This window comes from Panthera onca, chromosome C1 (genome assembly GCF_046562875.1).
Source record: "Panthera onca isolate mPanOnc1 chromosome C1, mPanOnc1 haplotype 2, whole genome shotgun sequence".
In the NCBI taxonomy this organism is placed as follows: Eukaryota; Metazoa; Chordata; class Mammalia; order Carnivora; family Felidae; genus Panthera; species Panthera onca.
In genome coordinates, this window is record NC_138346.1 from 73,507,534 (window position 1) to 73,535,471 (window position 27,938).

Here is a 27,938-nt window from a genome sequence, read left to right on the forward strand (position 1 = left end):
AAATTAGTTTTCTAAATACTGAGGTTGATATTACCTAACTGTGTTCCTTTCAAAATGTTCATACTTTTGCCAATATTAAAATATGTGATAAATTAAAAACTGCCATCTAGAATTGTTTAATGTACCTCAAGTTTCTTGGGAATAATATCATGAAAATTATTATCTTCTGAGTATGAAACTTACATAAACTTTAATGAAATACTTTCACAAGATTTTTTATTCTTATAATTATAGATAACAGAATATAATTCAGGTTGATTTCTCAAATTGGGCAAGGGTTGTGGCTATTTTGCTCATCTTTTTAATGTCAAGTGCCTGTCATACTATCTCACACATAGCAGATGCTTAATATATGTTGTTGTTACAACAGATTGGGTAGAATATCAAGTTCTTAACTGTCCGCACTGATCAGGTATACATAAGTGATCAAGCAGGCAACTTATTCTCATCCATTCTAGGTAGAAAATTGCAGTAGCCTCGGTTAGGCAAACAGCTTTTTTACTGCTGAAAAGGCCTTTGATCATCAAAATGCAATAAGCCATTCCTAGGTGAAGTGAAGGCAACAGGAAGTCTCGGTTAATATTTTTCTCTATTTTAGGTAAAAGATAAAAATCATTAGGAAAATAAACTAATATTAGGATCAAAAACAAGCAAAAATTTCCATGGTATTTTTTTTTGAAGACCTGTGTGTTCAGCCAAATTACTTCACACTAATCTTACAATTCTGTTATAACGGGTCACTGCATGTTATTCAGAATGGTCAATTTTCTCTTGAATCATTCACTTTAAATGATTCTCAAATCGTTCAATACTCTGGGATTCGGGGATCAGACAATAAATATGTGCAATTTTGAAATGCTATTTTAAGTCACTGAACATAACCTGCTTTTCTCAGAACAATTAGAGGTGGCCCCCATGTTAGACATGTAGGCTTCTTCTCCCTTCTTCCCTTCCTCTCTCCAACCATCTAATCCTAGAAACACTTGCCCAACTTGTACTGTCTACAACGTGTCTATAGGCACTGTGCCCACAAATGATTCCATCCTATTCTCCCTTTCTTATCCGAAGATTCCAAGTGACTCGTGTCCTAGGAGCTTCTGCTGGAATGTAAAACACATTTTAAAATACAAGAACTGAATCATCCAGGTTAACTTTGTTTCAGTGGAAAGATGCATTCACAATTTCTAATAGCTTAATTATCAACAACCTTCTAGAATGAAATTCTTAAGTCTGAGACTGTGGAGTCACACAGTGAACAATTAGAAGTTCATTAGCAAATTAGTAAATCAAGGCTGTTCGTTTTAATGTGGACAATATTAGTTTTATTTTAAAGAAGACACCATGCTTTCCTCGTAATGTTATAAAAATATATGTAGTAAATCATTGTAAAATTAAATGTTTTATTTTTCATTTCGCAGACATAAACGGATGCAAAAATATCTTTGCTAGGTGTGTATGGTTGCATAATGTCTTAAAAACCCCTAATCATTACCACCTAGTCGCTCAAAGTGAAGAGCATGGAATCATTTTATTGTTTTCCACCCACTAGTGTGCAATCTCCATGAGGGCAGGAAAGTCTGCCTTATTCACAGATGTACTTCCAGAAACTAAGATAGTCCCGGGCACACAGCAGCCACTTAAAACATACACCTTTTGAATTCATCCCTACTACCACAGACACAGTTCGGGCCTTCATCCTCTCAGTGTGTTGTGGCTGGATCATCCTTCCAGGCTCTCCTCCACACTGCCGCTGCAGTGATTTTTCAAACCCTCGGATATCTGACATCACTCTCGTGATGCTAACGCATAACAGACCCACAGAGGAAACAGCTCAAACATCTTGGTATGCCCCAGACGGCCCTCCACCACCCAGGTCCTTCTAGTCTGCCCTTTTCCACACAAACCTACATTCCAGGCACTTCTAATTACTTGCAGTTCCCCCACATACCGCGCTGCTTCATGCTTCCAGCGCAATTTTGGGGATAGAATGTGCGGAAACACAGTCTGGAAGCTCTTTCAGAATTACACAAATTCTAGAGTGGCCAATGCAGGTAACCTGTTACAACATATATGTCATACACCCATGAAATTGAATATGCTGATAAACTTTACTCCATATCACTTAATAACAGAAATTTTTTTGAAAAATAGTATACTTAAGTCTGCACCCAATTTCCTTCCAATTCTATTTCTGATGTGGGCTAGCCTGCGTTAATGGACACTAGTAGGTAAACAGTAGTGGAGGGGGCAGTAGAGAATTTGATGGAGCCACATAGAGTAATGTTAGCATGTCATTTCTCTCTCTCTCTCTCCTAGGTCTAGATGGGGTTCTTTCCATTAGTAGTAGTGCAGGCTACTATCATTACTCTCCTACAAGACACACTGAATTGAATAGAACCCCAGAGTCATTTTTCTGTTGAAAAGAAAGTCAGGCCTCAGCCTGAGACTAGAACGTGGTCAAACTGCAAAACTTACTGCTTTGTTTTATGGAAAACAAATTCTCTGTATTAACAGTGAAGGCAACCAACAATAAGACAAAAAGGTAACTTCCTGAATGGAAGGAGAGGTCTGCAAATGATGTATCTGATAAGGGATTAATATGCAAAATAAAGAGAAAACTTACACAACTCAACAGTAAAAAAAAACCCCAAAAACCCCATATAAGCTGATTAAAATGGGCACAGAACTCAAATAGACATTTTTCCAAAGAAGACATCCAGATGGCCAACAGATATGTGAAAAGATGTTCAACATCACCATCAAAATAAAACCTTATATCTGCCAGAATGGCTAGAATGAAAAGAAAAAAAAAAGACAAATAACAAGTGTTAGGGAAGATGTGGAGAAGAAGTAACCCTCATGCACTACTGGTAGGAATGTAAATTGGTACAGCCATTATGAAAAACAGGATGGAGGTTCCTCAAAAAATTAACAGAACCACTATATGACTCGGTAATTCCTCTCCTGGGTATTTAACCCAAAGAAAATAAAAACACTAATTTGAAAACATATATATTCCCCTATGTTTATTGCAGCATTATTTACAGTAGTTAATCATGGAAGCAGCCCAAATGACCATCGAGAGATAAAGAAAATATGGAGTATAAATACACAAAGGAATATTATTCAGCTATAAAAAAAAAAAGAAAGCTTTCCATGTGTGACAACATGGATGAACCTAGAAGTATTATGCTAAGTGAGGAAAGTCTGAGAAAGACAAATACCATATGATTTCACTTATATATGGAATCTAAAAAAACAAAACAAAGAAACAAAAAGCAGAAACAGACTATAAATATGGAAAACAAACTGATGGTTGCCAGAGGGGAGGAGGGTGGAGGATGGGCAAAGTGGGAGAAGGGGAATAGAAAAAAAATCACCTTAAGAAATTTTACACACACACACGTACATATGTGTATATACAGAACCCTCATTAATAGTTTAAAATTTGAGTATAGTCAATATGAAGGTAAATTTCACTTGTATTAATGGAGAGGAATCACTGTAATGAATTATTTGAGACTTTTGCTTATAAGAGTATGGGTGTGTGCCACTGTCTAGACTATGTACTCTTTACAGCATTCTCCCTGATGATCACCAATTATCCTTCAAGAATTAATAATAACAAAAAGAATTCAATGAAATTTGATCACATCCTCCTTTAAGTGAACAATGTGCCCAGTAACCTATCTCAATTTTAGGTCTTTTTGTATGATTTTAATTGTAGTAGTTGTTTACCTGCTTCAACTACCAAACTATGACCATCTTCTTGAGGGTAAAGTTTGTGTTTTAATTCTGTCTGTATCAACTAGCTAGCATTGAGTAGATAGCTGATCTTAATCTTAGCTCTTTGGATTCTTTTTTTCAAGGCTAATTCTATGTGATTTTAGAAATTCTTTTATTAATTTTTTAAATGTTTATTTTTGAGAGAGAGAGAGACAGAGACAGAGAGAGAGAAGCAGAGAGGGAGGCACAGAATCCAAAGTAGGCTCCAGGCTCTGAGCTGTCAGCCTGATGTGGGGTTTGAACTCATGAACCATGAGATCATGACCTGAGCCAAAGTCGGATCCTTAATCGACTGAGTCACCCAGGTGCCCCAGAAATTATTTCAATTATTCTATGAAGGGATCAGAATTCCCTCACCTTGATTTGGCTCTATTATAGTAAAGATGTTTATTGTATACATAACATGAATCCAATTAATAAATATCTGATTATCTACTTGAGTGCCAGACATCATTAGAAGCTTCATTTGCAAAGTCCTTGTCTTCCAATGCTGGACTGTCTTATAATTACTCATTATGGTACTTTTGTGACACCTCCAGTGGATCACATGCCCAAAGGCAAGAAGGTGTCAAGAGACTTTGGAAAGGCTGTTCTTAAAGACAGAAACCTTTAAGAGAGGACTCTGATGGGCCCCGTAGTGTTTGAAGGAAGAAGCATTCACCTATCTATAACAACCCAAAGTGTGAAACATTTGTCTTTTACAACAAAAAAACACAAGATCTAGCTCTCCTTCTACTCACCTAGCAAGAGAAGGTAAATTAGTATTGGGACCACTCAGGTGGAAACCGGAACATGAAGGCTCCAGTGGGAGAGAGATATAGCAATATGAAATGTATTACCAAATTCTAGAGTTCACTTCAATTCCCATGGATCAAAAATTGTAAAGGGCTAGTAATCAGCCAGTTTGGGAGACCACCAACATAATATTCTACATGTCCAAATAAAACATTTCTCCCTTTTGTATTATGACACTGTCTTCAAATGGTTATTTAAATCATCCCAATTTGGTAGCATTATATCATCTATTTATTTCACTATTACAACATATTCTTCCACAATGTTTTTAAAATGATTCTTAGGTGATCTTCCTTTACTGAACAGAGGTAATTAACAGACGAACACACATTAATCATATGTTCATTGACTATTTTTACTATTAGTTTTACTACTTTGAGTTCTGAGTATAAGTTCTGAGTCTCATACAAAAGTTCTGTATTTCTTCTGTACATGTAAACTCCTGAATTCAAAAATTATCACTACAGATGACATCTCAGTTGCTTAAATAAATTCCAAACTGAGTATCTTTCTCTAACAATTCATTATTGTCTTATTTTCAATTTATGATGCGCTTATTTTAAAAATCAACTTTCAACTTTTCACTTGTTATTGGTGAATATCCCTATATTGGGTTATATATCCCAAACTGGCTTTATTATTCTACTAATTGGTGTTATTCTATTAGCAAGTATGTAGGTCTCCTGGATTCTAAATCCATTGTGAAAACTTCTGGTGACTCTCTATTAGTTTGTTATAATTTCCTTTATAACCCGTTGCTCTAATATTTATGTCTAATGTTAATTGATTCTGAGGTCCATTTCTGGATTAAAAAGAAAACAGCGGAGGGGTGGAGGGCACCTAGGTGGCCCAGCCAGTTGGGTGACCAACTCTTGATTTTGGCTCAGGTCATGATCTCAGGGCTTGTGAATTCAAGCCCTGCATTAAGCTTGCTGCTGTCAGCATAGAACCCACTCAGATCTTCTGTCCCCTCCTCTGTGTCCCTTAATGCTTGTGCTCGCTTTCAAAAATAAGTAAATCTCTAAAAAAAAAAAAAAAAAAAGAAAAGAAAAGAAAAAAGAGGGGTGCCTGCATGGCTCAGTTGATTGAGTGTCTGACTCTTGTTTCAGCTCAGATCACAATCCCAGGGTCGTGGGATCAGGCCCCATGTCAGGCCTGTGGAGCCTGCTTAAGATTCTCTCTCTTTCTCCCTCTCTCCCTTGGCCCCTGTCCTCCACTTGCTCTCCTCTAAAAATAAAAATAAAATAAAATAAAAAGGAAAGTGGTTTATTTGGGTTTTTATTTTCTGGCAATGAATTCATATTGCAATTACTTAGCACCTTGTTATCTTTTAGGCATTACAAATTGCTTTTTAATGAAATGCATCATAATCTTCTTAGATATGGACTCTGGGCTCCACAGTTCCCAGGTTACTTCGTATTTCCTAATATGTACCTAGGATTTTCTACCCCAGAAATCTGGCAAAATAACTACTAATGATTCTTAAGTTTTAGTCTCTACTTGGGAGTATTACAAGATAAATTTAAAACAAACTTCCTTAACTGAGTAACCGTTCTGGTAAACGTAACTTTCTGTATCTTCATTAATTATAATAGTCAATTATGATATGGAGATAATACCATAACATACTTTAAGGTTTTTTTTTTAATTTCTATTTAGTATTGCTTTGACTTCCCTTTTAATTTAGTACATTTAAAATTTAGCCGTGTTTCTCTTAACACATTTATAAAGTCTACTAGTTCCTTGTGAGTTCTTAGCTAGGTAGATAGCTTATTCTGTCCTTTAGCTTAATCTCGAGTGCTCTTGAATGCCTGAGAATGCTACTTCTTAAATATAATGTCTGTGGAAGTCCCAAGTCTTAAAAACAGTTACCATGTAAGCAGGTCAAATTTCTCTTCACCCTCAGCAAGAATACCCTTGAGCTTATTTTATGCTCATAATTAGCAGGGGGGGAAGTGGGGTCTAGAAAATGGAGATGGAATCAAGACCTCTCTAATGCTATAAGCCAGCTTCTGGTGTTCCAAGAACTCATACCACCTACCAACAGGTATATACCTGTTCCACCTTCCACCAGGCTATATCAAGAAGTCAAAGATAGGAAGGCCAATATGTAGAACAGACAATGAAGGTGAATGCTTTACCTGGCTGAAGCAGAGGTGGGGAGCTGGAAGGCAAATAGCTAGCCCTATCAACGACACTGTTTTTAAGGGGCTCTGAGGACCCTAGTTTGAAAAGTCACTAGCCCATACACAATAAGGTTATCTTAGCAATAACACCCAGAAAGCAATCCTTCTTAGCATCTAACTACATTTTTAAGAGCCTCGTCCAAATTTTTTGTCTATTCATAATCAATCTCAACAAAAACAAAAACTCTTCCTCTAAATTTATTTTTCCAGGACTCAGGTTCCTTTCTGTGTTTTTATCGTGGTATCAGACCCTGCACAATACTCTATTGGATGGAGACCGATTTCCTTCTTCCTAAGAAAGGACCACATGATCAGCAGCCAGGAAAAAGGAAACCATGATAACATGCTCATTATGGTAGTTTATTAATGTTTTTGTGTCTTATGGCTCTGAGCTGACCCTGAAATGGTATATGCTTATAATCTGGGCTAAGCAAGGCATAACATATGAGAAAGAGCAAAGGATCTCTTTTCATAATTGTTTATATGATCTGAGGCTGATATTGAGGTTAGAGAAAGGAAAGAGCACTTGCATGAAAAATGATGTCCTTCTTGTAGGATGCAGTTGTTCCTGACCCATCTTGTAGGATGCAGTTGTTCCTTGTGTACCAGGACACAAGCCCTGAGTCACCTTTCACTAGTGTGGATGGATTTGGGCTGATCCATCTGCAATCTACACCAAGTCACCTGGAGACCCAACAGAAGGTGCAAACAGGAAGGCTGTAGAAGAGAAGGACTGATACTTCAAGGAATCTGGGAAAGATCTAAGACTTACAGTCTGAACCATATATTTCCTCTCAGTGACACTTTACCTGAAAAAACTGGTCATGCTCTCAAAATGTGCTTTACAAGTTTAGTCTTTAAAAAATCATGAGTAATAGGGACAACAAAGTCTTGGTTTTCATTGGCTGTTAGCAAGTTTAAAGTAAAATGTATACCCAGCCACTGTGGTGAACATTTGTGGTCTCATTACTGGCTCTATTAGTGTTCACCCTTGTTTTAATTCTTCATTCCACTTCTCCCCATGCTACTCTACAATAGCAATAGTTTTAGACTCCTATAATGGCTATATAAAATGAATTCTAGGAAGACGTAAGATATAAATAAGTAACACTCTGACCAGTCTCCTAAGGAGAAAATTATGTATTTAATGCAGAGCAAAAACAGTAAAGGAACAGATAATACTAGTCCTTTTAACAATTCAAGTAACTTTCATAGGGACTGGAGGTAAACACATTTTAGAAGATGTTAAATATTCTTTGACAAAAGCATTTTGTGTTAGTGCTTTGAATCTATGAATAAAAGATCCAAAAGACCATATGGGAAGGGGAAGATCAAAAAGGATGTAGTACTAGACAAAAATGAGACAAACAGTTCCCTCTGGTATCCCCATAAATTATATAGGAAACATGATTTCTGGTTAAGTCCATCCCACAACAGGTGTTCCAACCAGTAAAAGTAGAAATCAGAATAGAAGGGTTTTCTAACATTTCAGTTGACCTTTGAAAGAATGAAAACAACTGAAAATAGTAAAATGGCTAAACACAATACCAGACTCTCTTTCCTAAGTATTGTGCCATGACTTAGGGTGCTATTTAGGCAAAGGTTTAGCCTTAGAATAGATGGGCTACTGCAAATTTTTTGTCCATGGTCTAAAAACTGCTATTGTCTCCCTCACTTCTGTTCTTTCCAAAACCTTCCAAAGGTGAAAAAAACAGAAATGAGAAACAGTTTTAAAGATGGAAAATAAAAAAAAAAAGAGAAAGAACACACAAAAACACACTCTTTTTAGAAATGTATAAAACAATTTAAATCTTATATTTGAAAAAAAAGCTACACTGGTAGGGAGCAGGAGAAGGGTCCTGTTTTTCTACTTGCTCTGCATGAGATTGAGCAGCGTTAACACAGAAAGAACTAAGCTGTGGAGATGTGTAGTAAGATATACTGGCTGGCATCCAAATTCCGTAAAACTCATCATTATAAATAGCTTTGTTTATGATGCATACAATTTCATTTTTTACTTTAGGCTTTAAAATGTTTTGAAAAGCCAATATAAAAGTTTACTTAAAAGGAATTTTAAATTATAAAAGCCTAAATGTTTTATTAAGCATGTACTCCCCTGATTATTTATCCCATTTAGACATTCAAAAGCAAATGATTTATTCACATACAATTCTTTATACTCATATAAAGACACTATCAAATTTGGCATATGTCTAAAGAACGATATTCACTTTCTTTCCATTGATCAGCCAAAGGATTGATTTTTTTAATTTTTATAAACAGTAAAGTTTCTTTAACTTCTGAAAAAAACTTTTATTTTCACTATAAGTGTTAAAAGAAAGAACATGATATATTAAATTTCTCCTTTGCTTTTTGAAAAAAATTATGTTTCTCACTGTAACAGCATTTTCAGTTCTTAATTCACGGACAAGCACCATAAATAGCTGTTTTAGTGCTGAAGGAGGAATGAATTCACACGTGGGATAGACCCAGGATCATCAATAACTGTTCTGAAAAAAGAATGGACACAAGGATACAGTCAACATTTGGCATAGTATATGCTATGTTTCTATGTAAGACCTATGGAACTTAGGAAAGTGGTTCCAGAATGCTTAAAAGTCTTCTGAAAGCCCTCATAGATCCCTAATTTGTCACACATCCCCTCTGTTTATCTCTTCTCTGTTTATCCCCCACATGTAAGTGTTTCCAAACTACCAAACAGGAATGAAAAAGAAAAAAGCCTATTAGAACAAATGAGAAAGAGGGGTGCCTGGGTGGCTTAGTCAGTTGATTATTCAGACTTCGGCTCAGGTCATGATCTCACAGTTCGTGGGTTCAAGCCCTGCATTGGGCTCTGTGTGGACATGTCAGAGCCTGGAGTCTGCCGTAGATTCTGTGTCTTCCTCTCTCTCTGCTCTTCCCCCACTTGCACTCTGTCTCTCAAAAAATAAACTTTAAAAAATTAACAAAAAAAAAGAACAAATGAGAAGGAATGACAACAATGATAATGGAGGGTCAGGATAAAGTCTCTTAAAATAGCATTTTGGATACAGAAAGGGTGATCCATAAACACTGTTCAGTGGTTGAACAGGCAATCTATGGCAAATAGACAAGGCAAGCATTTGGGCAAGACTGTATTAAATTCCTAGCTTTCATGTCCAGCATTATTCTTTTGAGAGATATGAATGAAAAGGACAATGGTTTGCAATATGACAGAAGAAGTGATTGATCAGCTTTATCTTTCCTTCTCCCTTTCAGTGCCCTCCCATTCATTGCCATAATAAGCCAACATTATTGATGGAAAAGGCAGCAAGAAATGTGTGGTGCACTCTGTGAAGATTCATAATCTATTCAATTTAAATAGTCTTTATTTGAACTATTAAAGAGAACATCCACCACTCAAATGTTAAGAAATAGAACCATCTCAATTTTGTAAAAATGAAACAGATAAATTTTAACCATAATTTCAGTCAGAAAATAAAGAGCTCAATCACTTAACATTAAAAAAAACTTTTGTTATGCAATATTTAAAACACACACACATGTGTATAAAGAAGAAAACAGATTATAATAAATCCCTTATATATTCATTACCCAGCTTTACCTACTATTTTCTTTACATTACTAGATTATTCTGAAGTGAAGTCTCTCAGACATCTTATCACTTCTGTAATAAATACTTTAGATGTACCTCTAGATACTTTAAAGAGATCATAACCACAATAACATTATCACACCTAAAATATTAATAGTAAAATTCTTAGTATCAACAAATATCTAGTCATATTCAAATTCCGTGTTTCAATTTTTTTTTTTTAATTTTTATTTTAGAGACAGAGCAGGCAAGCAGGGGAGAGGAGCAGGGGGTGGGGAGGGAGAGAGAGAGGGAGAATCTTAAACAGGCTCCATGCTGAGTACGGACGTGGGGCTCGATCACACGACCCTGGAATTATGACCTGAGCCAAAATCAGGAGTCAGATGCTTAACTGACTGAGCCACCCAGGAGTCCCTCAATTTTTTAACACAGTTGGTTTGTTTGAATCTAATCAAAACAAGGTCAACACATTATATTTGGATGCTGGTCTCTAAAATACATCTCTCTTAAGGTCTGGTTTCATCTTCCCTCTCTCTTAATTCTTTCTTTCCTGTTTGAAATTAATTTCATCTGCCCAACAGAAAGATCTGGCTGATGCATCAGCACATTGTCATTCAACATGTTCCCTCAGCTTCATATTTCCTATGACTCGGTATTTATATTTAGATGACTGAGAAATTCTTGGGCAAGAATGTATCACAAGTGACGTTATGTTCTTCCAATTGCATCACATCAGGAGGTCATAATTTCTGACTATCTCCTGGTTTGCAATATTAACATAAGAATAGATTGATGGGTTCAGATGCTGTCAGCCTGATCCATTCAGTGTAAAGTTTCCCATCATCTTTTTAGCTAATGATTTTAACTGCTGTTCATGATCACTGATCTAGATATATTATTTTGTCAGTGGTTGCGAAGTTCACCCAAGTTTTTAACTTCTGGACATATTCTTAATGTACTACTTCTCTCAATAATTACTTTCTACCTTTATATTTACATTCATAGAGATACAATACTGTTTCACTCACTATTTACCAGTAAGTCTTACTAAAAAGTATTTTGCTAATACCACTGAGAAAACAGATATAGATCACGTGTTGTCCTTCCTAAGCAACTAAATTCTTGAATCACGGTTGATAATTTTACTTGAATTTTCTCTGTGCCTCAAGTATCCCTGTATAGATAATGTAACTGAAGCTGGGGTTAGATCAACCTTTAATTGACATGTTCTGAAGCAGAGATGACAAGTCGTAGGATCCTCGAGTAACTGGCTATTATTTGTTCTTTTTCAATAAAAACAAAGCTAAAAGAAATAAGCACACACATATACCCTAAAGTCATTCCTCCTTGGATTATGGGAGTCTATTAATGCAAACCAAATGTTGTATCTAAACTATGTGACAGTGGCTAAAATGTGTAATTATTTAATATAAATTTTTTTAGCTGTGAAAATCTGTAGCGTACAGGCTTTTGTTCCTCTTCAGTTTCAAAAGTGTTTTCCCCCCTATTTAATAGTAGAGTAACACAACTGGAGAATAGAAAAACCCATGCAACAAGCGGATTAGACTGATTTATTAGTCTATTTATTAGTTATTAAATAGACTGTGAAGCCTCAGGGAGGACAGCCCTAATGACAATTCAGTCACTACAAAGTCTGGCAAACTTGTAGGTTGTCTCCCTCCTTCCCCTGGGGGGCAGACAAGCCATATCCATTTTTAGGGCAAGCTGATCAACTGCTGAAAATGCACTAATGGATGGCACTCACTTTTAGGTAGATAATCACATTCTCTATTTCCTTTTCCATACATCATTGGGTTAGAGCTGTATATAGTAGTAATTCTCTGAAGGGTTAAAGGAACATCTCATTACTTATATCAGTCTTTCTGCTCCATGTCCTTAACCTGCCAAATGGTAATGAGAATGTGAACTTAACACTAAACTTCCTTTATTTCATCACAGAGATTAAAATGATTAGATGAAGAAATAGCAAACTTTTCCCCCTTAAACAACGAACTCCAGAAAGTACATTAGGGGGAATATGTTGTTCAAGAATGTTTCCTAGAATCTTTAATATCTACATGACTTCTTTTAACATGTTTGTGATGGACCAAACTATAAATGGTAACCACTGCAATTGCCATAAGAGACAAAACAGTGGCAGTGGAGACGGGGCTAAGGGCACCATTTGATATAGGCTGTAACTATTGGGAGTGGTACAGTGGATGTAAGTGGGATGCTTAAGTCTTCTCACACCACTTATTGACACCCCGGGGGAAAAACCAAAAGAACAATGCTATCTGTGGGGGAAAATATCATCCTAATGATAAATTCAGGTATATAGTAATAATTAAAACCAAAGCAAACTAAAACACAAAACACCAAAAAGGAAACACTGCTGAACAGTTAAGATAGTGGGTGTGTCTCTGGGGTGCCTGGGTGGCACAGTTGGTTAAGCTTCCAACTTCGGCTCAGGTTATGATCTGTGGTCTGTGAGTTTGAGCCCCATGTTGGGCTCTGTGCTGATAGCTCAGAGTCTGGAACGTGCTTTGGATTCTGTGTCTCCCTTTCTCTCTGCCCCTCCCCTGCTTGTGCTCTGTCTCTCTTGCTCTCAAAAATAAATAAAACATAAAAAAAATTAAAAGGAAAGAAAAAAAGAAGATAATGAGTGTGTCTGTTATGCAATAGGTGCCCAACGACTATTGTTCTCTTCCTTATAATATAAAGAAGTACTTTAACCTAATAATATAAGAATCAAAGACACCAAATAAAAGCCTTCTGGGATAGAGACAGGACAGAGAATGTAATCTGATCATCATGGAGCTCTTTACAAAATTAAAAATAATAAAATATAAACCTATATTTTATGCTGCTACTAAGGTGCTTTGTCATATTGCTAGTTATGCACAATGGTCCCTTCTACAGGCTGGGAATTTCCAGACTTTTAGATCTTTATATCTCTACAGTAAAGCAAAGGTATACATATTTACTCAGTGAGTTTAGAGGAAAAAAAAAAAAAAAGAATCATGAAAGGAAATCTAGAAATAGAAAGCAATGTTCGTATCATCTGTTTGGGCTTTCACCTACCCTAAACTGCAAATTTGGACAATTAGGTATCTATTATTTCATCTTTATGTATTTATATTATTAATACATATTTAATGTTTACATTACTACATATCAATTATTACATATCCTATATAGAATATGTAACTTCTACATACCTAGTAATGATACTAAGGGACTTGTATCCTAAAAACAGATTAGTATAGTAAACTTTTAGTGTTGTAATGTACTAAGACCTGTATTATTTTAACATGTACATTTCAGAGTTATTTCAGTGCAAAAAAAATAATGATAGAACCAAAGAGAATAAGCCAAATTACTCATTAGAAAAATGGGCAAAGAATATGAATGGATCATAATACTCAAATGGATCATAAAGATACGAAAATACTCAATCCCATTAGTCATCAAGAAAATGCTAAGTAAAATAAGATAATGTTAGATTGGTACAATTTAAAGACCCTGCCTATTATTAAATGTTGGCCAAAGAAAGAAGCAAACAGAAAAACAGAGAACACACACCCTGGAACTTTTCCGCATATTGCTTGAGAGGTTATAGTTGTTGTGCTACTTTAGAAAGCAATTCAGGAAGATCTAGAAAAATTGAAAAATGTACATTATAACCCTAATATTCTACTTATAATGCTATATTTTCCAGAACTCTATATGTGTAAACTAAGAGATATCACTGTTTCATTATTTAAAGTATTGGTAAGTGGAAGCTAAATGTTCTTCAATAAAGAAATGGCCGGTTTATTATTCTAAGAAATATATATACACAACAATAGTTAAAAACATAAACTAGACCTACACATACCAACATGGATAGATCTTAAATACTGAGTAGAAAAATATTGAGTGCACAATGATACACACACTATACCATTTTGTGTAGGTTAAAAAAGCAACACACAATACTGGTCAAGGACGTATAGGACATAAAAGTATGCAAAGTAAACTGGAAGACTATATACTAGTGGTCAGCTATTGGGAAGAGAGAATGGGCAAAGAGGGCTTGAATTTAAAAATAATTTTAAATAAAAAAGGCCAATGTGATGAATTATCAATAATTTTCAATTCTGGGATGTGAGTAGTTGAGTTTTTGTTATTCTCTGTACTTCTTAGTACTTCTAACATTTCTCAAGATCAAGATTAAAAGATGCAGATAAAACCCAAAATGATAGTAAAAAGAAGATATATGATTAAAGTAATTATTAATTCCTATGAAGCAGTAAAGGTCAATTTTTTTTTTCAGGAAGTATCTTGAAATATACTCTGTATGGCCTATTTAAATTACTTTATAATTTACCAGTATACATACATAGTTAAAAAAAAATGACAGAGTGGGGACTGGTAATATAATTAATGTATTGATTGAATAATTAATCACTGTTATATATTTTGAGAATAGTAATTACAGAATGTGAACTATGAAAAATTAAAGAAAATGAAATAATGTTATTTTAATTAAAATGGTGTTTTAAAAGACAATTAAATCATGGCATGATACATATATTTTAGAAGCATGGGCCCCTGACTTTTAAAAAGTATTTTCCTCTTCATTAATTAGGAAAATTGATACATTTGGGCTGCCTCCATATTTAATCAAATATAGTGAAAGAATCAAGATAATCTGAAACCTTGGGGTGCCTGGGTGGCTCAGTCAGTTAAGTGCCTGATTTTGGCTCAGGTCATGATCTCATGGTTTGCAGGTTTGAGCCCCATGTTGGGCTCTGTGCTGTTAACGTGGAGCCTGCTTGGGATTCTCGCTCTCACCTCTCTCTCTGCCACTCCCCCACTTGCCCTTTCTTTCTCTCAAAATAAATAAATTAAAAAAAATAAAAGATAATCTCAAACTGTGATGCTAACTATAAACTTGATCTCTTTTCATGGTTCCTTCTAGCTGTATCACCCACCTAACATTTTTAAATGCTCAGTCTAAGAAATAGGTAGTTCATTTTGAAATATTTTTTTACTATGATTAAAACATTTTGTTGTATAATGTCCATAAAGACACTCTTATAAAAACTACTTGGCTTAAAATCCACATTCTACATGGTCACGTTCTTAGGTTAAAATAGGTTAGCTTAACAGAATACTGGTTGAATTACCTTGGGCTCACATGCCCTGCAGAAGACCTAGTTTATACAAGTTTAATTCAAATCAGTAGAGATAGTTGTCACTTGGATTTGTAAGTCCCAGATGAAATTGGCTTGTGACTGGAATGGCAATGAGAAGTAATAATTAAAATGCCTTCCGGAGGAAATGTGCTTAAGTAAACTGCTCCAGATAAATGACTTCTGTAGAGCTGCAGGTCAGCCACAGACTCATTTATATCTTTCAGATGTGGTACTCTTTACTCTGTTTATAGTAGCAGTTGCATCATAAAAGTTCAGTGTTACTAAATCTACTCATAAGAGCATCCATTTCATAAATATTCACTGCAGAGATCCCCAAGAGAGTTTCTGATAATTACATTCCAATATCAAATAGTTTATTCTTCATCTGGTCTGAATTAGAAGTGAAATCAGAGATCTTTTATTTGTTTGACCATTAAGAGAGAGTGACCATTAAAAGACAACATTTAGGAATGGAATTGGGTGAATTATATTCTGGTGAGTATCACAGGATTCCCAAATAGCTTTTCTTACTACACACTTAAAGTAACTCAACACAGACAACTAGCGCAGCAGTATACAAGGATTTACCATAAGAGAAAGCAGAGGAGAAAGGACAGAAGGCGAGTTCTCATGAGAGAGTAGGAGGATGGGTGGAGAGGCTAAGGAAAACTTCTGCCACTCCCTGACCCCCAAACTAAGAATGCCTACAGCAATACCCTTGGGATCTTCCCCTCTTAACACCCAAGACAATAGTAGCATTATTTACAATAGTCAAAAAGTAGAAACAACCCAGATGTCTATTAACTGGTGAATGAATAAACAAAATGGGGTATATCTATCTATACAATGGAACATGATTTGGAAATAAAAAGGGGTTGAGTACTATACATGCTTACAACATGGATGAACCTTGAAAACAGCATGCTTGGTGAAAGAAGCCAAGTCACAAAAGGCCGTATATTGCATGATACTGTATATAGGAAATGTCCAGTGGGCAAATCCACAGACACAGAAAACGGAGGAGTAGTTCCCAGGGGCTGTGGGGAAGGGAGAATGGGAACGGGGTGCTAATGGGTAGAGGGCTTATTTTTGGGGTGATGAAAATGTTCTAAAATGGAACAGTGGTAATGGGTGAACAACTGTGAAAATTGTACCCTTGAAAATATGAATTTTAGGCTCTAAAAATATATCTCAATAAAACTATTGTTTAAAAAACTCAGGTTTTGACTGGTGAGAGCTCTGAAGGTCAAAGGGACAGAACTTTATCAGGCATCTTCTTGAAGAGGTACATTTAACATGTAATAAACTGTCAAGGCACAAACATTCAATCTTTTCAAAGACCCTTCATTTTTTAAAGAATGTATCATTTGAGGAGGTTTAGCTCACAATGACTTGAAAATATTCGCTGAAGACAAGACATGAACCATGAAAAGGCCCTTTTTGCTACTGTCAGCCTAAAACATTTTTAGAATTTTTAATAGTATCAATGGAAGCCTGATGGGCACTCACAGATGACCCTATAAAGTGTGGGAAAAAAAAATCTGAATGGCTGTGCGGAATCAAATCTTTTCATTAAAAAATAACACAGTTCTTTTCTTAAGTGGCGATAAGAAGACTATTTGTCAAGACTGTATGACCTTTTTGAAACCATAAAGAATTCTATTTTAGCAGGGCTTTAAACTAACTGAAAGGGAGAGATAATCTTGGGAAGAGTGTGAAGTTATTTAATTTCAATATCGCTACCCATTCCCCCCCACCCCCATTCAGTTGGTATGGACAGGATTTTTCCAAGTCTAGAATAACTTCCTGACACCAGCAGTAGCCAGTTAAAGGATAATGTGAAAGAACCAAACGCTTCCAAATAGGGTCATCAAAGTTTAAGACAATGTATAAAAATCAAAATGAAAACTGAGAAACTGTATTTTGATTCCAAAAGTTGCTATTAATGTTTCTTACAATTAAAGGTCCATTTTTTAAGAATCTCTTTTTGACTTCAATGCAAAGGAAAAGTTAGTGTTTCGTCTTGATAAATGGACAAACTATGATGTATAAGATAAAATACATGGAACCAATTTATGTGTCCTAAAGAAACAACCTTTTTCTTTCATTATCTACAACTTGTCTAGAAGTAACTTAGTTTTGGGAAATGAATGGGAAGATCCCAAGTCTGCACTCAGGTATAGTTTTGAAATTCTGTACAACAAAATCTCAGAAATAGCCTGTTGAAGTCGAAAATGATATTTTCATTTATCGACTTTTCAATTCCAATTACATTTTCTTCTCCTTGCACAGTTTTGTTACACAAGTTGAACGACTTGTGTAATTCTTCTGCTTGCATGAAATGTGAAACATGAAATGTGTCTGTACACTTGAAAGCTGAATCTGCCTTGTAGTATTTGCCCTGACCAAGCCTTCCACCCACACCGTGCCCCTTGCCCCTGTTAGGCTGTAATGATCTCTAACCACTGCTGAATTAACATCCCTAGGTCACTGGTTCAGCCTCAAGCTATCAGGCAGAGAGGGCCATTAAAAATGAGGCCTGGAATATCGAAGTGCGACTTTAGAAACAAGACAAAACCAAAAGTTAGGGGAATTACCTCAATCTTAAATTAAAAAGATAAAAAAAATTTTTCTCAAAAGAATGAAATGTAGCAAACATTTAAAAGTGGTTGTTTCTTTTTGGCGTTAGTGGAGATGTTCTATATGGTGATGGTTACAAAACTACAAGCCAAAACGCTAAAAAATCATAAAGCTGCATGTTACAAACGGTGAATTTTACTGTAAGTAAATTATACTTCAATAAACATAACTTAAAAGCAAAGTGGTGAGGCGCCTGGTTGGCTCAGTTGGTTGTCTCAGACTCTTGGTTTCAGCTCAGGTCATGATCTCGCGGTTTTGTGAGTTTGAGCCCCAAGTAGGGCTCTGCACTGCCTGAGCAGAGGGATTCTCTCTCTCCCGCTCTCTCTGCTTCTCCCCCATCTGCACGGTCTCTGTCTCTCTCAAAATAAATAAATAAACTTTAAAAAAGAAAATAAAATGGTTATCTGAATGTCACAATTATGGATTTTTCTCTTTATTAATTTCCTGAATTTCACAAATTGTCTAAAATGAGCATATTTAGCTCCACAGTCAGTAAAAACCAAACCAAAACCAAAACCCAAACCCAAAAGCAGAGTAAGAATAATACTTTGGCCACCCCTGCCCTTTCTATCCATTGGGAGTATAGGTGGGCAGGGGAAATCTGAGGGTGAGGAGCTGGGCCTCTCACTGAGGGCCACTGGGACCTTCTACTGTCACTCTATTCAGTGAAATCTAAGCTAGACTAGAGTTAGAATGAAACCCCATTGATGATGGGGATGCAAGGGGAAATATAATAAAATTCCATGCTCATCAAAATTTGGATTTGAAGTTTATTGCTTAGTCCATGGGAGGCAAGAGGTTTAAAGGGCAATTTTCCCTGAGGTACCCGTGCTGAGATTCTCCTACAATGAGCCGTACACACTTCAGCATCCCATGAGGGTCATGCCCCTTTTTAAGGCACTCACACCATGTACCTGCACAGTGATCTTTAACGTAGGATATCTCACATCTCAGCACCCATTGTCACCCATGACTGTAAAAGCCGTGGCAGACAGTCTTCATGGCATGCTGCCTGCTTGGAGGACCTGAAATTAACCCTTCCATCTATACATGCTAAATTCAGCTTTGAGTCTAACTAGTGTCAGAATTGGCCTCCTAGAGAATTACTTCCAGGTAAGGCGCTATTCTATCCATTTATACTCCCATTTAACAATGGAAGAAAGAGACCTAGCAGTCTGATTTTGTAATTCAGAGAGAGACTACCGAGGACACTATTTGCCACATCATATAGTGGCCCCTCAATGTTGACTCACAGGAGAAACCACTCAAGTCCCGGCCTCAGGAATGGCAGATTTTCCTGAGCAACCTGGTTTATTTTTATACTAGAGACACTTGAATCATACAATTCATTAGTGTTTCTCTCTTTAGGATGGGTACTAGGTCACTCAGAGCCAAAGTGGTTCCCTACTTTTAGCGAATGCGTGGAATGTTAACAACATACATTTCTTATACTATTTTAACCTTGATTTCATCTTGTTTTTCTAATCATTATCTTGCATTTGCTCTAATTTCCTCTCTCCATCTTTGGTTTTTGTATTTTTTAAAAAAATTTTTTTTTCTTAACGTTTTATTTATTTTTGAGACAGGGAGAGACAGAGCATGAACAGGGGAGGGTCAGAGAGAGGGAGACACAGAATCTGAAACAGTCTCCAGGCTCTGAGCTGTCAGCACAGAGCGCGACGTGGGGCTCGAACTCACGGACCGCGAGATCACGACCTGAGCCGAAGTTGGCAGCTCAACCGACTGAGCCACCCAGTCGCCCCTGGTTTTTGTATTTTTAAAAGATGTTTCAAATGCTTTTGGAATGAGGGAAAATATTAAATACATAGATAACTACGGTGTACTCAAAACAAATGAAAAAAAAGTGAGACCTTCTTTATTATCTGATTCCATAGCCCACTTTAAATGAAGTGAATATTAAATATATAAACAACTATACTATACTCAGTATATATGAAAAAAAGTTCTAACTTCCTTATGAAGTATTTCCACAGCCTGCCCTCAGTGAGGTGAAATACTAAATACACAGGTAATGGTAAACGCACAAGTAACTGTAGTGTACTTGGGCACAAAGCAGTGAGGCCGTAACTTCTCTATTAACTAATCTCATAAGTCACTGTAGGCTTTTCAAAGTCACAATGATTATTTTTGGTTTCACATATCATCTTAGGATATAAGCACCATCAATTCCAGATGAAGAATCATTCTATGTTGCTACTGCTTGGGTTATTAGGGCTTTTTTGTAGTAAATAAAGCAAATGAGAAATCCTATCAGAAATGGGGTTTTTATTAACCTTGTTTAGAACTAGATTTCCAAAGGGGCCTTAATAGAAAAACTAAGCAATTACTTTAATCATTAAGATTTTAAAATGATTTTTAATGAGTTTTGTTTTTAAGTTCTCAAAAAGGCATATTACAAGTAAACTGCCAATGGCAATTGTTCACTTTTTTAGGACACTTCCTAAATAAAAACAAGCACAGGCTCAGTTTCTCCACCTATGAAATGAGAATATCTCACGGCATGGGTTAAAAAGTTATCTTTGGTACTGCAAGTGTAAGGAAACCAAACTGCTCGTTTGGAGGGCCATTCCTCTGGGAGAGGACTCCATAGTGTACTATTTGGCACAACAGGACAACCATTTATTTTATTTATTTATTTTTTTTTTAAATTTTTTTTTTTTCAACGTTTTTATTTATTTTTGGGACAGAGAGAGACAGAGCATGAACGGGGGAGGGTCAGAGAGAGAGGGAGACACAGAATCGGAAACAGGCTCCAGGCTCCGAGCCATCAGCCCAGAGCCCGACGCGGGGCTCGAACTCACGGACCGCGAGATCGTGACCTGGCTGAAGTCGGACGCTCAACCGACTGCGCCACCCAGGCGCCCCAAGACAACCATTTATTAAATACGACCTCATGCCACCGCCTCCATCTTATTCACAGGGTGAGGCCAATAATGGCAAATGCTTCGAACAGAAAAAGTAAATAAAAATATGCTTTTCGTTTCCCTCTGAGTTATTAAGATGTCATCTTCGGACCAGGAAACATAAGAAAATCTTACGGTCACCTTACCAACTCTGACACAGGATCTAAATAAAATGATATGAAAGACAGATGGTTGTCAAATCCCCCATGTTGCTTACTTGACTTGATTCATGTAAGAATGTCCTGAATCTACTTTGTGAACATAAGCAGTGGTCCCACTTTTAATTTCCTTTGAGCAAATCAGAAATGGCTGACAGGAAAGAGGGTTTGGGTCTGAGAGCTAATTTCTGTGTTTCTTTAGAATCTTGCTCTGAGATGAACAGCTGGTGGGGACTGGAAGACACAGGGGGATCTCTCAAGTGACCAAAACCTATGCTCTCCTCACTAACATTGTTTTCTAATGGGCTCCTTGCTTGTGTGTAAACCTGGTGGTCACAGAGCAAAGTAATTATGTCAACAGGCTTCTCAAGGTCCACTGAAAAGCACACTGAAAAAGGGCAGAGAGAAACCCAAAGATGCCAACTAGATGCCCTCATGATAAAGCATCCTTAACTTGATGAGCTTAAAACACATTGGGCTTCATTAAGTTTCATTATTCATTCAATGAGCATTTGTCTGAGTGCCTGCCCGCTGAGCACCAGGTACTGTGCCAGGGTTGTGGGGACAGGGTGGTACTTACCACCTCACAGGAAAGCTAACAAAGGCACAGTTAAGAGTTCAGATGAAGAGAGGTGACTTTCCTGGAGAAAGTTGGGAAAGGTTGTAGGGAAGGGTTAGCATTACACGGGAGGCATCAGGAATACATGAAAATCCAGCGTGAGATTGGAGTAGGGCAATCAAAATGGATCACTTATGATTCTTAGCAATCTCACTGAGTGCCAAAACCAGGCTTACTCATAACCCTAAAATTCCATAACAGATTCCTGTCCTGTTGTCTGGTCTCTCTTCATTCTGAACTATGTAGGCCCTACATTGCCAGGACACTTACCTCCAAAAACAACTTTCCACAGGTCTCCTTTATAGACCTAATGAAGGTTAAGATTCTCATCACCCTCTTTCCTTGTTTGCCACGATCAAATGCCAGCTTTACCCTCCCAACTTCATAAGCCATCAGGTCTTTTTAGGACACATCCTAGACACGGGAGCCTCTTGGCGCTCTAGTATAACCACAGTGTGGAATCCTATATACCTCTGTGCACGTTTTCCCCCTTCCTCTGGTCAAACCAGCTTCCCTTTCTGCAGGATCCATTCACTTACCCCAAAGTCACTGACCGAACCCAGTGACATGCCACACACCACACTAGGCACTGAGATCTAGACACAAAGCACCAAAATCACAGAGAGTAAATATTATAAAATGTATTTTTACTAACAGATTAGCTAACTAATTAGGAATAAGCTAATTCAACTATATAATCTTAAAATTATTTAATACTTTAAAAATTGAAGTGCAGAAAACGATCTAATAGCCATGAACATATCCACCCCCTTATTTAACATGTTAATATTATGTCATTTTGCTGTAGATGGCAATTTATTTTATTTTTTTAATGTTCATTTATTTTTGAAGGAAAGAGAGACATAGTGAGAGCAGGGGAGGGGCAGACAGAGAGGGAGACAGAGAAGCTGAAGCAGGCTCCGGGCTCTGAGCTGTCAGCACAGAGCCCGATGCAGGGTTTGAACTCATGAACTGCAAGATCATGACCTGAGCCGAAGGCAGATGCTTAACCGACTGAGCCACCCAGGCGCCCCTATAGATGGCAATTTTAAATAACATGTTACAGATTTGGCTAAAGCCTAATTTCTGATAGCTTCTTCCTCCCTTCTTTCTGAGAAATACCACTATCTTAAATTGGTGTCATTCCAAAATACTTTTTATACTTCTACTACACATGCATACATCCATAAACAATATCAAATACTGTTTAAATATTTCATAGTACTGTTGCATATATTTTTTTAAATGTTCATAATGATATACTCTTACATCTATTCTTTTGCAATTTGTGGTTTTCACTCAGGAGTCTGTTTTACAAAGATGTCCATGTTGATACATGCAAACCAATTATTTTATTTTAACTGTTCTGGCATTTACTCATCCACAGTTTATTTTCCATTTCCATCCTGATGGATAATTATATTCTTTCTCATATTTCACTTTTGCAAACAATGCTCTAATGCACATCCTTATACCTGTTGTCCTATGCACACTATCAAACTCTCTCCAATGATAGCATATTCTTCAAGTTGTAAATCGTACTCTTCTGCCAGTTGATTCTCACTCACTGTTGAGGTTTTTTTTTGACTCAAGTTTTATAATATCTGGCTGTGAGCTCATCTTTAGTGATGTCAATTTCTCGGCTGGGGATTCCTGAACAATGTGAAGAATTACACTTGGACTCCAAACCCACACGTGGTACAAGCTTGGAGTCTGCGATGGGAAATGGTCATAGGTTGCTTAATGCAGCTATCTTAAGGTCACATGTACCACCTTCAAATTATACCAGGCCTCGTTATTGGGTCCCTGCATGGGTATTAAATCCAAGACTCTAGTGCTTTTACATGGAAGTGGGGTGGGTTTTGACTGTCCCTAGGTCTCCTGTACAGACAGCTCAACTGCTTCTGGCTCTGGCTTTCAGTTTATTTCTAGGACCTGGGGATTTTCCTTTCTATTTTGCCATTTCCTCTAGGTATTGACTTGCTTATTGATGTATCAAATATTTCTAGGGGTTTATCAAGAGAAATTCTATGTTAGTTTAATTAGCTACATTGCCAGAATAAAAGCCCTAAATGAATTCATTAAATGTTGAATTAAATTTTGTTAGTATCAAATTATATATTTTAAAATCTGTTGGCCTGTACATTTTGGAAACATACAATACTGTATTACTGAGGTTGTGAATTGCTCTTTTTGGTGCTAAAGATACAGATGGCTTTTTAAAAATACTGAATAGAGTCAAAATTAATTTTTCACAATTTTAACTTCTTTGATAAATTATTTCATTGAGTACCACAAAGCCAGAGTTAGAAATATTTGATTTACATTTTTATACCTTGCTTATAATTTCCCTTCCTATAAAAATAACTGTCTGGATAACTAAAATATGAACACATAATTTTGTATTTGTATTTAAAAATTTTTATTAATCTTATTTGTATGCTTTATGTCTTACTAAACATACCAATATACACAAACGTTAAGGGTCAGAGATGAAAAGATTCACAAGCACACAATTTATCAGCCTAATATTTTTTAAATCCATAGCAACAATTAGCCTGAAAGGAGAAACAACAGGCAGTACTCTTTCACCAAGAAGGATTTCTTGGCCATGAGTAATAGAAGATACTGAAAAGTAGAACAATGATGATGTTAGAAATAACTTAAGAGACAAGTTACTGTGGGTACATTCCTATGCAAGAGTAAACAAAGCAAGCTTAAAAATGTAAGTAATAGAAGTTATTTTGTGGTAGGCTGTACTAGAATATGTAATTAACAAGAAGGAAATCCACAAATAGGATAAGTAGTGATTTCACCACTTCATTCTTATAGCAATAATTTTATAGTAATGATGTTTTTACATAGCTCAAGAGGCTATTTAAACAGAAAACAGTAATTCTGATTAAACATGCTTTTTTTCCAGCAATATACTGGTTTTGAATTTATTATGTGAATACACTAAATTATTTCATATGGTAATTATTCTTTATAGCAGTTTTACAGAGTTGTAGAAAACCTCAAGGTCAACTGGAGACATTTTTAAAAGCTACTTAAATGTTATCCTTTAGAAATATTTCTTATTTGAAAAAATCAATGCCAGGCTTTCAAAGCCAATTAGCTTTACCAAGTAATTAGTAATTAACTGTGCAAACATGCATTAACTGTATCTACATATGAGAACTCAAATTTCTAAAGGCAGCATACTAGCTTTTGCTACAGAAACTTACCAATGCCACATAAAACATTTCAAGCACAGGACTGAAGGATAATCAATATTGCAAGAGGCTTCTCAAATTAGAATAAATTGACATTTTTGGTGTCAAATTCAGAAAGGCAAGTTAACAGTGACAACACTAACAGAATCATTTGCTGCATCCAGGACAACTTAATAAGGCATGTAACTTGAAGGCATGTAAAACGATAGAGCCATCAGCCCTGTACCTGGTGCTGGCGATACTCGGGGATTCTGCTCCAAGCCTACATCTTTCTAGCTGACTGGCAACGATCTGCCTTTCCACTTCCAGTTCTCGGGTGAGTCGTTGAAACTGAAGCTCCTGTGATTCAAGGAAATAAAAGGTATATAAGGTGCCAAGACAGATATGTGAATTAATGTGTGTCACAGGAAACATAGGAACATACCCATAACAGAGCACTGTATATAGTGTGGCTTTGTGAAATTAAGAGTTTTGGATGGAATTGTGGGCCTAGATAACATACTGATTTGTACCTGTTTCAAATTTAAAGGCACTAGAATGTTAGCCTTTGTTAGGAATGGGAAACATGTGGATATTTATCTGCTTTTTTGTTCTTTTTGTTGTTGTTAACAGTTTTAAAGGTTTATTTTGAGAGACAGCAATGGGGGAGGGGAAGAGAGACACAACCCCAAGCAGGCTCAGTGCTGTTAGCACAGAGCCCGACTCAGAACTTGAAATCACGAACCGTGAGATCATGACCTGAGCGGATATCCAGAGTCGGACACTTACCGACCATAGCCACCCAGACACCCCTGGTTTGTGTGTTCTTCTAATTGAGGTTTGCAAACAGTATTTCTGTTACAGTACTATATTAAATGTAAGGTCTGCAGAGTCCATACTTGATGTATCTACATCAGGTGCCCACCTACCAACGTAAGCTCTTCAGCCTCAAGAGCAATTTTTATATCCTTCATTCTATATTGAAAAAATGTAAATTCCCATAGGAGAATCACTTTTTCATGTTTGATACAGAGCCTTTTAATTGTTAGGGAAAAAAATCATTCCAATCCCACAGAAAAAAATCTTGCTATATTTATCTGCAATATAAGCAAGAAAAATTTTCTATTGTTACAAACGAATTCATGTGTCACTGTGTGAAGGGCAGAAAAAAAATGAAGCCTGAAACATAATACGGAATTTAAAACTGTATTTAGAAGTTTGGAAAGACTGTCTACAGATATTATATTATTCATTCTATGCTGCATTATGAAGGCAAGGAAGTTCTATCATAGAAGATGCTTTAATTTCATTTGTGCTTATCTCACTGTTACCTTGACAAGATTTTAATAAACAGGAAGCATGCCATGCTATAAAACATCTATAGATCAAATCAAGTATACTCCAAAGGCTTTAAGCCACAAATAACATCTCCAATAACACCTCAAGCTCCCCTGTGCCATATTATCTCCTTATAAGTCTACTCAAAGCAAATGCTGAACTCAAAATAGTTTAATTGGGCAATGACTGCTAGTTCAAAATACCAGGTATATGAAGCCTAAGCCTAGAAACTAATCAGAAATAAAGCCACCTTAAATATTATTTATGAAAATATGTACATATCTGTTTGCCATGCAAAAATTTAAAACAATTTAACTGAAAAATGTTAGCGCCCCGTGGATTCAGGCAATCATGCTATTACTTGGCAGCCCTGGCTTTGTAAATTCTACAAACTACTCTTACTGCAATTTTTTAAAATACAGTCCCTGAACTCTTTACTGCTTTGTGATATGGAGAATACTTTTCTAATGAGCCTAGTTGGTGTGGGTATATAAGGCAGGGCCTGAATGAATAATAATAGTTGGCTCAATAATGCTATAGAACATGATCAAAGTGGGAAGATACCTATCTCTGCTCAACATTTCCTAGACCTCTGTCAGCTTAGCAACAAAAGACCTGATAGATAACAACATTCAGTATCAAGCTAAGATAACTGATTTTAAGGACAAATAGTATTATACTTATCTCACACTTGGTTTTTCTTTGCCCTTAAATAACAGCACATTTCTTGTGACACACTTGCAATCTTTTAACTATTTTACTCAGTTGTTTATTATACCTCTTATCCCAGAAGATTGGTTGCTTGTATCAAGCTGGGCCAGCAAGGACCATCTGTGAATCCAAAAAATATTCCCAGAGCCATCACATTAACTTTGTGTTCTGAGTTCAGTGGCTACTAGGGATGGAGGGCTGTAGTGTTTTCTTCATTTTGGGATGGCCAAAAGTTACCAGGGTAGAATTGAAGTATGTTTCACATTACAACATAAAAAAAAAAATCTTCATTCATACAAGAAAATTCCAATTCAGTGGATTTTTATCATGTTTGAGGTTGCCTATGACCTTTTGAGCATTCTTTCAAGGAAATGGTTGGGATATTTCCCACTTCAAGGCAGAAAGTTGGAAGTTACTGTCCCATCATTCCTTCCCTCAGAAGCAGAGAGGGTGACTTTGGCTCTGCCAAGAAGATGTTACACTGTGACTCAGATGCTGAAACTAAGACTTTTACTTATTTTTTAAAATTTTTTATTTATTTTTGACAGAGAGAGAGAGAGGGAGAGGGAGAAGGAGAGGGAGAGGAGAAGAATCCCAAGCAGGCTCTATGCTGTCAGCATGGAGCCTGATGCAGGGCTCGATCTCACGAACCATGAGATCATGACCTGAGCCAAAATCAAGAGTGGACACTCAACCGAGCGACCCAAGCGCCCCTGAAACTAAGACTTTGACATCAGAAAACACAAAGCTTATTTTCTCTCTCTTTCACTTTCTTGCTGCAACCTCTGCGACAGGTGTCAAGGTCAAGC

General features: G+C 36.5%; 1 protein-coding gene across 14 annotated transcripts in view; it reads right to left on the reverse strand.

Moving 5' to 3' along the window:
• The window catches only part of PKP4 (plakophilin 4), a 238,285-nt gene that overhangs the window by 78,273 nt on the left and 132,074 nt on the right, over window positions 1-27,938 (reverse strand). For 13 of the 14 annotated variants that reach the window (XM_078451276.1, XM_078451274.1, XM_078451275.1 and 10 more), the window contains exon 3: window positions 25,328-25,440. The exons of the other annotated variant lie outside the window; for it this stretch is intronic. In XM_078451276.1, coding sequence (XP_078307402.1) covers window positions 25,328-25,440 — 113 coding nt within the window. The remainder of the gene's footprint in view (window positions 1-25,327; window positions 25,441-27,938) is intronic. 14 annotated transcript variants of the gene reach the window in all.